Here is a 16,593-nt window from a genome sequence, read left to right as displayed (position 1 = left end):
TTGCTGAGATGAAGCCAACGTCCCCACATCTAAAGGCTCCCTTGGCCAACTGGAAATCAAATAGTAATTTATTTTATTTTATTTTATTTTATTTTTGAATAAAGGGTCAGGCTCCCCCCTGGCGGTGCCCGCCCCTCCCACTGCAGGGGGGCGGGGCTTTCGGCACCACCACCACGTGGCTTCCTCTCGCAAACATTTTCACTCATTTTTTTTCTTCAGGTCGATTTTATTTAGGGGCGGTGCCAGGCAGCTTCACCCAACGTCCTGTGACACACGAGTGCGACTCCAAGGAGTTGGGGGGCTGAGCCAAAAACAGCCGCACTTTCCCCCCAGCCCGCCATCCCAGTGGAACCAACCAACTCCCCCCACTGAGCTTGTGATCACCAGGAATCCCACCTCCTCCTCCCCCCCAGCCCCTCCTAAAAAAATCCTAAAAAACCAAAAAAACCCAAACCGCCCCCCCCCAAAAAATAACAACTCGCTTTCCCAGTTGTTGGGCTCCAGTTTGAATTGGGAACTTTCCTTGGGATTTTTTTAATTTGAAGAATCCATAAAGAAAAGTTGTTCCCCACCTCCCCCAGCCCTATCAACCCTCCCTCCCCCCCCTTCCCTCTCTTAACACCCACCCACCGACTATCCACATCTCTTGTGATCCACCATGAACAAGCTGTACATTGGGAACCTAAACGAAAACGTGACTCCAGGCGACTTGGAGAAAGTCTTCAATGACCATAAGATCTCCTTCAGTGGTCAGTTTCTGGTGAAATCGGGCTATGCCTTTGTGGATTGCCCTGATGAGCAATGGGCTATGAAAGCCATCGAAACTTTTTCTGGTAAGCAAGATTATCTCTCTCTCCCCTTCCCCTCCCCCCTTTCTTCCCTTCTGCTTTTGCACCAAATCTCTTAGCCCTTGCAAAATAATTCCAATAAGGAAAGGGGGGGGGGCTCTGCTGTTCTAACCCCCCCTCCTTCTTTCTCATGGCTCCCCCAGTTCATCTCTGATGAACGCACCACCCAGCCATGGCCCTCCTGTTTCGCCAGTGGGCCGGATCCCCTTGCTTTTCCCAGGGCCTTACACGGATCGCCTTTAAGCAACCAAAATCACGAATCAGCGTCTTTCCTCCCCCCCCCCACCCCAGCAAATCGTGGGGGGTGCAACGAAGGCCACGCGGGGCCAGCACCAGGGGATTCCCCAGCAAAGTCACGCGTGGGGGAGCTGAAATCCCCGATTCCCACCCCTCTCCCCCGACTAGCTTGGGAAGCTGGGCGAGGCCGATTCTCCCCTCTGCTTTCCCCCTTCCCTTCAGCCAGAGCACCCCGTATCCGGGCTGGGGGGTCCCCCCTAGATCCAGCCCCTCCCTCCAAGCAGCACCAGGCCGTTCGGGGTTCCCAGCAGCCTTCGCCGCCCCCAGCGTGGCTCCCCCCAAGGCGTGGGGGCCGTAATCAGTGTGTTGGGGGGGGGGGTCCCATCAGCAGGAGGGGAGGGGGGCGTGGGACTTTAGCCATTTTGATTTGAACGTGGGGTTTCCTGGGGCATATGTGTTGTGTGTAGTAGCGCGAAGGTCGCCATGCTGGGCTCTCACAGAGAGGAACTCCTAGGGAGCAGATCATCTTTTTTAGCTGATGCCAGGCTCTCCCAAACTCAGATCCTCCTTTTCGACCCTCCTCTCCTCCCCCCAAAATAGATCAGTTAGGCAGAGCTCCCCATTTTGAAAGGAAAACGCCCTTCGTTCCACTGAGAAACATTTGATCTTTTCAGCCCTTGTGTGAAAAAAAACCTGAGAGCCACCCCCCCCCCCCCACACACACACAAAGAAGCAACAGCAAAGAATGGATCTTAATATTTAATTCCTTTTCCTTTCGTTGAAGCAGACTTCTCTGTTCAAAACACCGCTCAGGGCGAGCGAAGGAATCAAATCTTCCTCAGCAGCATTGTCCAGGGAGCTGCTGGCCTGTACCTCCCAATGCTCCCCAGCTCGAAAGCAGTTTTGTATTTAATAAAGTGCCCTGGCAGAGGAATCAGAACATGTATTTGTGCTGTGTAATTAGAATTAAAACGAAAAGGTTCAGGGGCAAGAATGTTACCCAAACCTTTCTGCATCCCAGCCCTGCTCAGATTTTTAAAAAAGACACATTTTGTTTGTAGGGAAAGTGGAGCTACATGGAAAACAGCTAGAGATTGAACATTCAGTACCCAAAAAGCAAAGGTAACAAACACAGTGTTTTAATTCCTCTTATTTTCCCTGTTTGGAAGGGTATAGCTCAACTATAATGGGGGGGTGAGGCGGAGGGGGAGGATTTATCATCACAATCGTGTGCATGTGAAATTAAATGTAAGAGGGGATTACTGGGTTTTAGAGCTGCCCAAAGCTACGCATGAGTCAATTCTGAGAATCAACTTTTACATTTCGCCTTTGTTTGTTTAAGTTACTTTGAAAGTAAGTTTTTAAAAAAAAAAAAACCAAAAAAACCCCCCAAAAGCCAGGTACAAAATAGTGGTTTGGCCAAGGTGGTGTATTGCTGAGCTCTTGCTGAAGGCAGGCTGTTTTGTTCACTTTGAAATACCTTTTACACATTTTTAAAATTTGTAACCTAATATTTAAAAAAAAGTTAAATTGGATTTTTTTTAAAAAAAAAAATAGGGCCTTGTTTTCACATTTCATGCTAAGGTGTAGTGTAAATTAATTGAATTAAGGACATTGGCCCAGCTTCTTGTAGAGAAGAACTCTCACTGAGCTGTAATTATTAAATTTCCTTCATCTTTACTTTAAACATGAAAAAGTGTCTCCTTTCTTTACAAGTATCATTTCTCCCACTAGATTTTTTCAGAAGTCTACAATCTTCTCCATGTTCTTGGCCTTTTGTTGTTGGGTGCTCACCTTGGGCTGATGATTTATTCTGGTTACCAGCAGATATTTTGCAGTGTAGGGCAGATGCCACATAAAGAAAAGAAATATTTTCTAGAAAAGATACATTTCCCCTACCCCACAGGAAGCAGGCAAGTTGGCCCAAAATACAAATAGTCTACGTTGAATTCTAGCAGAATCTGTAATATGCTTGATCCACGTGACCAGGCAGTTACTTCAACAACAGAGCAGGAAGGAGGTGGCTTCTTGAAAGATTGTTTTAGCTTTTTTATGACTGAAAAAATATACCTGAAGACTAGTGGAATCTGTGTTATTAGCAAAGGGTAAGCCTTAATTTTTGCTTCCCAGCTCTCTCTTTTCCATTTGTTGGCCTTTTAAAATTACACACCAGTGTGTCCATGTGAATCCCAGAGACTGCAGGGCTGAATGCAGTGTGTTCTATAGGTCAGTGAGACCCCGTAGGTTTAGCTCAAACCTTAAAACTGATCTAATCCTTTAATACAAAATATTTTAGCAGTAAGCCCCCAACTCATGCATTGGTGATCAATATTGCTTAATACAGCATTCAAAGACTTGGTTGTGGTGTAAATTTCAATTGAATGAAATGTTATTGGAAAGGCAATTACAGTCTGAAGGTAACATTATAAAATCGAAAAAAAAGTCTAATTTTTTTTTTCTTAGCACTGCTAGAAAATCAATAGGTTGCATGGAACACAGTAGACTTCAAGCTATTTCTTAGTTCACTTTCTCCCAACCCTTTTCAGACTTTATTAACAATATCAAAGAAGAGCTATACTCTATAGGTTGCATGGAACACAGTAGATTTCAAAATATTGCTTAGTTTGCTTTCTCCTAACCCTTTTCAGACTTTATTAATAATGTCAAAGAGCAGCTATTCTTAAATGTAAACACAGTGTAATTCAAACAAATTGTGGTTTAAAGTTTATAAGAAGAGAAATCAGACCTAAGGTTAGTTAGCAAATTTTAGTGAGAAACAAGAGAAATAAAATTAATTACATATAGATTCTGTATGCCATAGTGTGGTGGTTTTATATATATACACACACACATATATATATGTGTTCACACATACACACACTAGTCTGCTTTATTTAAAGCTACAGAAGCCATTTTTGATGTTGACTTTCTCCTTAAAGTGCTTAACTTCAAGTAACTTTTATTAATACAATATTGCGGTGGTGTTCAAGTTGGATATATTCTTCTGTCACTTAACTATGGTTTGAGAAAGTAACTTTGTCTCAGTTTCCTAAGACAGACTTGTATTTCTGTTTTTTCTAAAAATGATAGTAAACTTGGAAGTTGTTAGACAAATATAATCTTTACTAGATGGTAGACCATATTTTTCTCTTTTTTAAATTCAGAGTGATATTATGTTAGAGGCAATGTTTCTAAGTGAGTTTGTTTTTCTGGTTGTTTTGAGTTTGAATTTTCCAGTCTAAGAACATATAGAACAGGAATTAGTTAATTAAGTAGGATAGGCAAGGACTCAATCAGATGTTCTTACTGTGATTTCTTTAAAATAAAATGAAATAAAACCTGACAAGGTTGTTAAGTACAGAAATTTTAAAAAATAAAGTTACATTCACTCATGTACTTTACTGAGAATTTTAAAAATAAAAGTTGTCTTATGGATTGGATCTGTTTGATTAGAAATTAAAAATAATAATGCTCAATAAAACTGAAGGATGTTTTTGGAACTGAATGTATTTGATTAAACTTCATATAGTGAATGCATCTTTCATGAGGGTTTCCTTTCTTCTTTAAAATGTTTCTTCTCTTTTCCTCACTTCTAATATAAATATGAATTAAAACATGCAGAATAAACTAACAGTACACAAGAGAATTGTTGGTATGTATTTCTGCCCCCAAAATATAAGAGAAACGCATTCATTAAGAGTGATTTTGTTGATGCTGCTAGGAAACCATTTTAAATAAATACTTTAAAAATATTAAGAAAGAAAATACTCTGATGCTAAATACACAATGTAATTGTTTGGAGATTAATATTCTAAACCTGAAAGTTTTATGAAACTTGCTTAGGTTAAAGTTTCTCTCATTGCTACTCTGTGACTTTACTGAGGAAGGGTTGGCAAAATTAGGAATTATGGTTTAAAAGGAAAACACAAAAACCTGAAAAATTGTGTGTATGTTGAAAGGCTTACTGAAGAAATGATCCCTTCGATAAATGAATTTTTACCCCCAAACCCCTATAAGATTAAGAAATGTTTTAGGGGGGGTAGATCTGTCTGAAACTGAAAAGACTTAAGTGGATAGATTTGAAAAAAAGAATGAATGAATAAAGGGTGGGGGGGGAGAAAGAAAGAACGAAAGAAGTGAATCCATCAAGCAAACATTCCAAATATGAGGAATGTGGAAGTGAGTAGCCCAGAGAGAATGAAACTTAGTAATTGAGGGAAATAGTGAATATGGCTGATAACAGCCAATACACTTAAAACTAAAAGGATTTGCACAGGTTATTTTTAAGCAAAGGCAACTTGTAAAGAACAGATACAGTTAGAAAAGTTTGTGTCCCCAAACAGAAGAAGGACATTTATTAATTACAAGCAGATACTTAGTTGTCTGCTGCATTGCTCTGGGTATAATTTAACAAGTTTGCTTGAGGGGGGTTGGATTACCTTTTCCCCCCCAGTCTTTGTTTCAAGTTAATACCTGTGTAGAAATATTGTAATCTTATCCATGATGTGTGTTCATAATGAAATATTTTAAAATTTTGTTTAAACACCAAGTGGCACTTTAAAAGAAAAAAGTATTAGTTGACAAAAATTGCATCTTACTTGCTTCTGATTTCTTGGTTCTACAAAAAATTCATGGAAAATCTAGGTAGGTTTTTTTGTTTGTTTTAATTCAAGAAAACTTTCTTGAATGCTGAGACAAATTAAATCTATAACCCATTCTTGAGGTCACTTACCTCCCACAAATCAGAGGTTGTTAACTTTTTAAAGGTTCTGCCTTTCAAGAGAAGTTAGCACCATTCTTGTTTAGAGCAGTTTCTGAAAGTTGAAATGCCTGATATAAGGAAAAAAAACTTCCATTTTAATATTCTAAGCTTTTATTTAAGATCTCCTTTTTGGTTATCTTAATAGGTTCGCTTTGGACTTAATACATTTAAATCAGTGATTATGAATACTTATTTGACACCCTCAATACCTGTAGTAAATGAACACTGTTGGTGATTTCCAACCATGAAGGATAGACACAATTTGTTAGTTCCATGTTCTTCTGGAGTAAATTTGAAAAAATTAGGTTTAAAGTTTTGGTCACTTGAGATGTGATCAATTTTAATATAACTGAAAATAAAAGATAATCTTAATAATTTACAGTTTGAAGCAATTGGTTCACCCCTTCTCAGTAAAAACTATAACTGGCAAGTGTCTACCAGAAGTTGCAACTTGATTGCAAACTTTCTAGTCTCAGCTTTTAGACCAATGAAAAATGAAGACCTGTAGATGCCCTTTTTTTTTTTTTTTTTTCTTTTTTAGCATTTGATGGTATTCCTTGTGGAAGGAGAGTGAATTTGGTGCTCAAGGAAACATCTGTAGTAGTTTCTGGGTCTGGATCGGTTTCTCCCATAGAGATTGATTATACTTTTGCCTTTTAGATTAAAACCATTTTTTAAAAAATAAATATTTTTTTCTCCTTAAAAAAGTTACAGCTTTAAGAATTTAGACACTTAAGAAGGCATCCGTCCCCCTTCCTCCCCCCAGATATAGAAATGTTAATGTTTTCCAGAATGTGCCACTAGGACTTGGGAAAGTTCAGAAAGCAGGAGAGGCTGTTGAAAAATAAGATTGAGTTAGTCCAGTGTTTGAAATTCCAGGCTGAAGAAACAGAAAGAATCCCCTTCTGCCTCTAGTAGTAATTTACAGGTTTTGCTGGCTTAATGAATGGAAGGTACCTCACTCAGTGTCAGTGTGTAAAAGGTTTTCACTCTCTATTAATTATGCCATTCGTTTTTTAAAGACCCCATCAAACCCCCCCCACCCCCCCGATTTTGTGGCAACTTAAGGGTTTCTTAGAGAGTAGATGTTGCTTTTGCAAACAGGAAAGTGTTAAAAAAAATGTTGATGATGGAGAATTTATATGTGTAAAACTGTTTTGTGAACACCAAGGGATTCTTCAGCATGTTTCTCTTACAGTAGAGAGTAGGGCAGATGAATTGGGATGATGACGACTTTAACAGTGATCGGAAAAGCTTAATCTCTACTGCACGTGAATTGCTAAAAAAACAAACAAACAACCCCAACAAAACACGAAACAAAACCTACCCAGAAAGTCATTGTTAGGTTGTTTTCTTATTTAGATGGGGGTAATGTTTTCAAAAGGGTCTAAGGCCAGATCGATCTAGCAGGGGTCGATTTATCGTGTCTAGTTTCGATGCGATAAATCGATCACTCTAGCGTCAACTCCGGTACTCCACCTCAACGGGAAGCGCAAAGGGAATCGATGGGAGAGTGTCTCCCGTCAACACACCGCAGTGAAGACCCCGCAGTAAGTAGATCTAAGTACATCGACTTTAGCTATGTTATTCACATAGCTGAAGTTGCATAACTTAGATCGATCTCCCCCCCCCCGCTCCCCCCCCGTAGTGTAGACCAGCCCTGAGTGACTTAGGAGCTCGTGTCTCATTTTCAAAAGTGACTTAGACACTTGGGTGCCTAAATCCAAGACTCATAAGTTACTTTTGAAAATGAGACACGAGCTCCTAAGTCACACAGGGCTTGTCTACACTTAAAACACTCAGCGCTTTGGTGTAGACGCTACCTGTGCCGATGGCAGGGTTTCTTCCCCTGGCGTAGATAATATATCTCCCCGAGAGGCAGTTGCTAGCTCGAATTCTTGCGTCGACCTACCACTGTCTGCACAGGGACTGAGGTGTGTTTTCTACACCCCGGGCGATGTAATTATACCAACCTAATTGTCTAGTATTTGTGGCACCTTAGAGACTAGCCAATTTATTTGAGCATAAGCTTTCGTGAGCTAGAGCTCCGATGAAGTGAGCTGTAGCTCACGAAAGCTCATGCTCAGATAAATTGGTTAGTCTCTAAGGTGCCACAAGTCCTCCTTTTCTTTTTGCGGATACAGACTAACATGGCTGTTACTCTGAAACCTGTAATTGTCTAGTGTAGACTAGCCCTTAGACGAGTTTGAAAATTCTACCTCTGTTGTCAATGTTTTGTCAGTCTTTGTCCGTGAGCCCACTGGGTCTTCTGAATTCTTATTCCACTTGCTTTGGGTTTGAAAACTGTGAATGAACAGGGAGGGTCTTCCAGAAAGGAATGCTGATACTTTAAAAAAGGTACTTAACATGCAAAGTTTAAAAATGTTTAAAATAAAAAGGCAGAAGAGGAACATAGGGCTTGCCATACTAGATAAAACCAAGGGTTCATCTAATCCAGGGTCTTGTCTCCAGTAACAGTTAGTGCCAGCTGTTTCAGGGGGAGGTGTAGGAAACCTTGCAGAAGGCAGTTATGGGCTAGTCAGTTTAGGGACAGTTTCTTCCTAATTGTATCAGTCAGAGGTTGGATTACACCCTGAAGCTTGAGGGTTTATATAAAATCCAACTTTTTTTTTTTTTATTCTCACTACAATTCTGGGTGTTCTTGTTATCCCCAGAAATGTCCAGGTCTTTTGGGAATCCAGCTAGGAAAACATTTTTAGGATTTAATTATAGTTGTTTGTTTGACTCTACAAGTTCCAAAGTGTAGCTGCAGTGATGAAGGCTGCATGAGGCATACACCCCTTGTTAACAGACTGAATGTTGCTGGAAAGTATTTCTGAAACCCCTTAGAAGAAGAGTTCGGTTAGAGAACACGTGGAAGAGAGAGAATTCTCCATGTGTTATATTCATTGATAAGATGATCAGCTGCGATAGACTTTTAGAATAGCTACTTGAGCCTCATTCACTTTTCAGCAGAATTCTTCCAATTTCTATTAGTCCAAGCTTTGAAACTGGATATTTATAGGGGTGAAAGAATGGAAAACATCTAAAACTTCTCCAGCCAAACAGACGCTCCTCTACACTTTCCTGGTGATGGTGTCCATGTGAAATTTGAGGGCTTGCCTACATGAGAGAGTTAATTTAAAGTGTTACTTTGAAGTGATTTAGTTAAAACCAGTGCAAACTCTTACTTTGATTGAAAAGTGGCTTAATGCAGTTTAGGTTAGTCCAATTCCTAATCAGTTGAAGATTAGGTACTATATGCTATTCTTAGGTGGCTACACGGGGCTACGCTAAGAAGTGTGGTTGGCTTACCCACACTGCTCAGGGCTGTGAAAAAGTTCATGGCCCATGCAAAGTAATTCAGCCAACCTAAGCCGTGGTATAGACATCTCTAGGTCAATGGATCAGGGGGTAGCCGTGTTCGTCTGTATCCACAAAAACAACGAGGAGTCTGGTGGTACCTTAAAGACTAACAACAGCTTTATTTGGGCATAAGCTTTCCTGGGTAAAAAACCCACGAAAACTTATGCCCAAATAAATCTGTTAGTCTTTAAGGTGCCACCGGACTCCTCGTTTTTTTAGGTCAATGGAATAATTCTTATGTTGCAGCTGAGCTGCTGGAGTGGTTTAAATGTAGACGGAACGTAAGTTAAATGAGCAGTTTTCTTGCATAGAGAAGGCCAGGGATAGATAAGGCTCGCAGTATTCTGGTTTGCATCCAGCAAAGCACGTGTTTAAGCAGTGACTAGTTCCATTGACTTAATTGGACTGTTCGTTTGCTTCAAGCTGAGCACTTACTCGCTGTGCTTTGGATTGGGGCCAGGCTGCTTAGGGCCCCTGGTAAGGCTCATTTAGTTCATCCCCCTTCCCCCACCTCCCCACAGGGGGCAATGCAGAATTGTTCCCTCCAGTCTGTTTGCTAGGGCTTTGTCCAGCCTAGTTTTAAAGTGTCTCAAACAATGGGGCACTTTCTCAGTTTATTATGGGGGAGATTTTCAAAGGCACAAAGAGAAGCTGGGTACCCGACTCTCAGTGGGAGTTAAGCACTTTTGCAAATCTTACCCTGAGTTCCCAAGTCACTTAGGCACCTAAGTGCCCTTTTCAAATGTGACTCAGGCACTTAGGAGCCTAAGTCTGTGGGATTTAGGCTCTTAAGTGTTTATCGCTTTTGAAAATAAGACTTAGGCTCCTAAGTCACTTAGGTGCTTTTGACGTTTCTACCCCAAGTCTTTATTTGTGCCTGTAGCCTCTGCCGCTCCTGCTTTTGCAGTTGCCCTGAACTGTCCCCTTTCCAGCTTTCTTTCCAGCCCCCCACCCGGGGGCTTCCCCAACAGGTCTTGCAATAAAATCGGAACAGTGGAAGACATTTGATTGAGATTCTTGATAGAGCCTAGTGAAGAGGTGGGGGAGGGGCACAGCTATGACTACAGAGGCGGAGATGGGTAGCAGGCACGGGTATTTATAATTTTAGCATTTGCTGGCCCTAATCCCGAGATGAGGGCAGCGAGAGGCAACCGTGACTGGTTCAGCTAGAGGTGCATCCTTAATTCATGCCCTGCCTCCTCACAGAAAGGGCAGCTCAAGAGGGGGAGTCCAAGCTTGTCTTCCAAAAAAAACCCCACCAAACCCAACCCTCCCAAGAGTGCTCCTGATCCTTCAGGAAACGGGTCATTTTATTTTATTGTAACTGACACTGGTGAGCCATGACGTGGTTGGAGCTGAAATTTCACACGTTTCTGGCTGCTGTAGTGGTCCAATCAACACGCGTGAGGGTGATTAAAAAAGTCAAACACCGGGGTGGGTTTTATAGAGCAATCCGACCGCGCGCGCGCACCCATGGATACGTTTGACACACGATCATATGACAAGGGTGACGCTCAGCTCTGGTGAAACTCCACTTCTGGTGCAGCGAGATGCAAGTCCTGGGTCGGTTGGGTGTATTGTAAGGTGTAAACATCACTTCCGATTGGAATTCAATTGAGTGGTGCAAAAAAAACGAAAGGGGGGGTGTTGCTCTGAAGAGGAGCCTGCTGTATTTTATTTTATCAAGTCAATGGCATAGATCCTATGGTTATGGACCCCAAGGTAGATAAGAAAAGAATGATTGAGAGCCACGTTTTTTTAAGAACCAGGGCTAGATTTTTCAAGAGCTCGCCTTCCATTTAAGCATCTAGCTAGAAGCCACCTTTTAAAAAATATTCAGCACCCAGTGTGCTGAGCACTCAAGAAAACCTTGCCCTCCGTGGCCCAGAGATGCTCCCTAGGAGGCACTGAAAAGACTTGGAGAGTTCCCTTGATGTCGTCCCAGTCCCGCTGTTGCGATGAGCTTGGGCTGCTGGGGAAGAGCGAGGGGATTTAGCCTGCCAACCCTAGGGATGCACAAGATCTGTGGCCACAGACCCTCCCTACAAGTCCCAGGGAGGGTTAGCTCCTCTGTGCTTCCTCTTGCTTTCTTTTAAAACAGATGCCCCCTTTTCTCCCATCAAGAAGGGGGCAACACTGGCAACAGAGCCTTGAATTAATACTGCTCCAGGCTGCATTCGTTTAGACGTGTGTGTGTGTGTGGAGGGGGATTGGATAGTGACTCCGTCCTCATTTCTATGGGGCACCTACTCCAGAGGTGCTTTGACAGGGTCTGGAGAAAGGGGTGGAGCATTTGCTGCCCCCCTCTCTCCTTTAGTGCAAAGATTTCTAAAACCAGGGCAGGCCTAAAATGAATAACAAGCTGTTTTCAGACCTGGAGTGGAGCAAGTGACGTAGCTTATTGCATCAAGCTCCTGTAAACCAGGCTCATTCCTTTATGCGTGGCCTTAAAAACCAGGCAGCATACAGGGCACTTGTACCCAGCATCTTATTTTGCATTCCAAGCCAAATTTTCCTGCCTGCATCTATTCCCTAAAACACCCCTGCCCCCATATGCCAGATGTTTTTCCAGCTCCACAAGGCGATCTCTTCAGTGTGGTGGGTGCTATCAGAGTCTTCTTGGTCGAGCTGCTTAAAAGGCCACTTATTTTATCAGAGCCAAATAAATGTTTTAAATGGTTAGTACAATTGTTTTTTGTGTCTTGAGACTTCCAGTTCAGTTGGTCTTTGCTGTTGCTAAGAGCTTGTCAAACCTTTTTGAAACTCGCAGGATTAAGAACTCCTTCAAGATAAAGTTTTTTGGGTACAAAGTTATTCCATATCAGGTTTGGATGGGAAGTAAATGATAACCCGACTAAGTCACGGGCCAGAGGAGATCCGTGAAGCCAGAATCAGGCCAAATGCCCACTCGCTTTAGTTAGCTTTGCATGACTGAAGGCTCCAGGATCAGGTCCTTTGGCTACATTAAATGTAAAAACCAACCCTTAAATAAACCAACCCCTCATATTCATGCACAGTTAAAGTTACATGTTGAGCCACAAGATGTCAGCAAATGCGAAAGCCAATGCAGCAGTGATGGGGTCCCAATGCTGATATTCCCCCAGTGGAATGCTGTTGATTTCAGGGCGGATTTAGCCTTGTTTTATGTTGGGGCAAGGAGAGCAGAATCAGGCCCTGTGTAATTTTTTTGTAATGCACATTTTACCGCAGTAATATTTTATATACACCTCTCTCTCTGCCTCCACATCCCGGGGTGTGCACTGAGGCTCAGTTAGCTCTGCCGTTAGAACCACTGCTTGCATTTCCTGACCTCTAGTAACTCAGGGCCCGATTCAGCAAGGTATTTAAGCACATGCTTCAGGCCACGTCTACACTCCAGACATCTGCCAGCATAGCTGTGTTGGTGAGGGGTGGGCAGAGATGGGATCCCTAACCATAGCTGTACCAGCAAAAGCCCCTTAAGTAGACAGTTCTACCAGTAAAACTGTGCTTTTAAGAGTATAGCTTGTTTCTCTCACGATGGTGGAATAAGTTAAATTGGTAACAGTCAGCTTTGCCAGTATAAAAACAATCACACCACGGAGCCCTTTACCAGTGCGGTATGCAAGTGTAGCTATACTGCAAAGCATAGAATATATACTAGCTCCTAGTACAGATGCGGCCTCGTTTTAAGCATGTGATTGCTCCAGCTGAAATTAACAGGGCTACTCACAAGCTAAAACGAGGCATGTGCTTAAACCAGGGGTGGGCAAACTACAGCCTGTGGGCTGGATCCGGCCTGTGAGCCGTTTTAAGCCGGCCTGCAAGTTCCCGCTGGGGAGTGGGGTGTGGGGCTTGCCCCAATCCAGCCGGGGTGCAGGGTTGGGGGCCGCACCACACGGCTCCCAAAAGACGCGGCATGGCTTCCTCCGGCTCCGACGTGCTCCAGTGACCCCCTCTGGTGGTCCAATGGGAGCTGCAGGGGCAGTGCCTGCAGATGGGGCAGCATGCAGAGCTGCCTGGCCGTGCCTCCGCATAGGAGCCGGAGAAGGGACATGCCACTGCTTCCGGGAGCTGCTAGAGGTAAGCGCCGCCCAGATCCTGCACCCCATAGCCTCCGCCCACACCCCAATTCCCTGCCCCACCCCTGATCCCCCTCCCAGCCTCCGAACCCCTCGGTCCCAGCCCAGAGCACCCTCCTACACCCCAAACTCCTCAGCCCCAGCCCAGAGCCCACACCCCCAACCAGAACCCTCATCCCTCCCGCACCCCTGCCCCAATCTTCTGAGCATTCATGGCCCACCATACAATTTCTATTCCCCGATGTGGCCCTCGCCAAAAAGTTTGCCCACCCTGGCTTAAACACCTTGCTGAATCTCAGCCTAGACGTAACACCTTATGTGAAGACCATTGTAGAACATTTCATTGCAGCGGAACAAGTAACTCAACAACTGTATCTGACAAATGTAGCCTCTCCTTGCTTATGGCTCAGACACAATTAGTTAATGATTTCTGTTCATTAAATGCTTATTTGAGAGTGATGAATTTGGGGATTGGTCCTGCTTTGAGCAGGGGGTTGGACTAGATGACCTCCTGAGGTCCCGTCCAACCCTGATATTCTATGAATTTGCGTGTATGTTTTTACTCAATGGATTGATCAGAGAGTTATCTTTGGTTATCCTTTATGGATCAGATAAGCCACATGGTACTGTTTCTGCCCCCTGACCAGGATGAGTGTGCAGGCAGGTGAGACTTTTACATTGGGTTTTCCTGAATATTTGTGGATGTAACTTTGGAATCTACTTTCTGCAAACTTCCATGCCAATGAAATGTGATCACATGAATGTTCACGGAAAGCAGACAGGAAAGGCGAGGACAAGCATGTCTGAAGGGAATTAATTTAAAAATTGGAGCAAATATTCAGACAATTTGTGCAGGATTTGCCTAATTTTGCATTAAAATATATATATATATATACTGCCTGTATTTTAGCATCAGCATTTCCCAGGCCCTACTTAGGCACTGGGATAGCTCAGTGGTTTGCGCATTGGCCTGCTAAACCCAGGGTTGCAAGTTCAATCCTCGAGGGGGCCATTTAGGGATCTGGGGCAAAAATTGGGGATTGGTCCTGCTTTGAGCAGGGGTTGGACTAGATGACCTCCTGAGGTCCCTTCCAACCCTGATATTCTATGATTCTATGTAATTTGCCTTTACATTTCATTAAGGTGAACAGGCACGGGGTGTGGAAAAAGTTCCATCTTCACTGCTGAATGAAAGGAAATGATTTTCCTGGGCCTTGTCTATACTACAGATATTTAAACTGCTTTTATATAATGGCTTCTACCACTAGTTCGTCTCCAGTGCTTGCAACTACAAGGGACTGGGGGACATTTTAACCACGGTGTCACTTAGCCCTATTGCAAGCAAGTTTAGACGGAGCAGTGCCTAGAGCGCCAGCAGCTGGTCTGCACTAGTTATGACCGGTGGGGGCTAAACCACTAATAGCAAGGATGGGAAATTTTAGGGGGAAAACGTCTGTGTCCAAAACCACATTGTTAGTTTGCATCGTGGTGGCTGCCTGTTCCCAAAAGAAAAGGCTATAAACTGAACACATGTCAGATTTGTAGACTGTTTTACAACGGAGCAGTAAAAGAGGATAAGTGCCAAAGCGCCAATCATGACATTTGTTGAATTACTACTTATTATTATTATTTGTACTGCTGTGGTGCCGAGGAACCCAGTCATAGACCAGGACCACATTGTACTAGGTGCTGTACAAACACAGAACAAAAGATGGTCCGTGCCTCAAAGAGCTGACCATCAAAGTAATGTGAGCTGGTGCATCCATGCAAGACAAGTTGGAGCATCTGTTGCGAAACTATCAATTTCTCCCGCTGCTCCCATTCCTATGATGATCTCTCCTTCCTGATGTTAAAGCACTTAAGGTTTGTACCACGGGTAAATATTTAATTGTCCCAACAGCAAAACCTGTCCCTGCCAGAGCCTCTTGGTCAGGTCAGACCAGAAAAATGTGTAGTGATGTCACAGATTGGCTGGGACTATAGTAGAGTCTAATGAATTTTAGTAGATGCCTACTGAGCACGCTCAGACTAGAGCTGATCCAAAAATGGCTCCGAAAAATCATGAAAATCGTCAACGTATTTTTCCCGGTTTTGGGGCAGGGGAGGATTTTGACATTTTAAAAAAAATTGCCCAGTTCTACTTATAACTAGTTATTTCCCCTTTCAGACTAAGCAATTCAGTAATCCACAATGAGGGTTTTCAATGCCAAGTTTCCAACTTCAGCCATCAAAGAAAAGTATAGTTAAAATTTGTGTTGCATCTCTGAGTGCACAGAGACCTTGTGACAAGCCAGACAAAAAAATCTCACATCAGTGCAATTTGTGAACAAGCAAATAAGCAAACAAAAAAATAATCACCGATTCAGGGCTTTTAAATTGCATAATATTTATGCTTTTTAAAGCAAGCATCTGTGATAAGTGCCTGATCCAACTTTCTGAGAAATTGTGGACAGGATTTTCTGCAGGTTGGGTGAACATAAATATTATGCAATTTAAATAAAGAGACCAGTTCTGTTTGCCCGTTGCATCCAGGCAAGACCACTTTCATAACCTGTCTCTTTACAACTCTCTCTCCAGCTGCGGAAAGGTAGAGTATATATACTCCTCCTTGTTTCCCAGCATGCCTTGCCACAGCCTGGGACTACAATATGGCTGTCAGGCAGGACTACATTTCCCAGCAACCCTGTTCCCCTAGTTCTTAAAGGGCCCAGCTGGGCTATGGTTGTCCTTCCATATTGATGAAACCCCAGTCTGTGGTCCTCAAACTGAACTCGGCAGCATGGTCTCTTTTTAAACAAATCCTAAACTGCTTCCCTGACACCACTCCTTCCCCTTCAGGGGCTGTATTTCCTGTCTCACAGGAGGGAATAGTCTCCTTTGAAATGGCTGGGGAATTTTATGTTGAATGGAGCTTTTTTGTTGCTGTTAGGAAGGAAGCGGGGTCTTTTTTGTGTGTGGGTGGGGGGGTGGAAATGGTGGTATACATCTCAAATCATTAGTGCCTTTGTGTAACTTAAAATGAAAGCTGGTTTTAATTGTTTCATTGAAGCATTTTTGTATGAGAATGACTTTTTGACCAAAATGAAAACGTTTGTGGGAGATTTTGTTTTTTGTTGAAATTTTTCATGTTTTCAAATGAAAAAACGAACCCTGTGGGTTGTTTTTGATGGTTCTGAGATTTTTTTGGTTTTGTTTTCATTTCCCCTTCCTCTCTCCTTTTTTCTTTCCTCCTTTTTTTTCTAATGGAAATAAAGGAGGGAAAAGACGGCCTGTTTTTCACCAGAGCTGGCTTAAAAATGCTATGTATTTCCTCCTAAAA

At 42.9% G+C, this 16,593-nt stretch overlaps 1 protein-coding gene across 2 annotated transcripts in view; it reads left to right on the top strand.

The window, feature by feature from the left end:
• Nucleotides 1-250: 250 nt before the first annotated feature.
• Nucleotides 251-16,593, top strand: part of IGF2BP1 (insulin like growth factor 2 mRNA binding protein 1) — a 65,918-nt gene continuing 49,575 nt past the window's right edge. The window contains exons 1-2 of one of the 2 annotated variants that reach the window (XM_048830239.2): nucleotides 251-833; nucleotides 2,147-2,207. In XM_048830239.2, the coding sequence (XP_048686196.1) occupies nucleotides 659-833; nucleotides 2,147-2,207 (236 nt within the window). In that variant the 5' untranslated portion in view covers nucleotides 251-658. The remainder of the gene's footprint in view (nucleotides 834-2,146; nucleotides 2,208-16,593) is intronic. The other variant, XM_048830241.2, reaches the window with a different exon arrangement.

Source organism: Caretta caretta, chromosome 27 (assembly GCF_965140235.1).
Source record: "Caretta caretta isolate rCarCar2 chromosome 27, rCarCar1.hap1, whole genome shotgun sequence".
Lineage (NCBI taxonomy): Eukaryota > Metazoa > Chordata > Testudines > Cheloniidae > Caretta > Caretta caretta.
The sequence above is the reverse complement of the archived record's forward strand: the minus strand, read 5'-3'. Positions and strand labels throughout refer to the sequence as shown.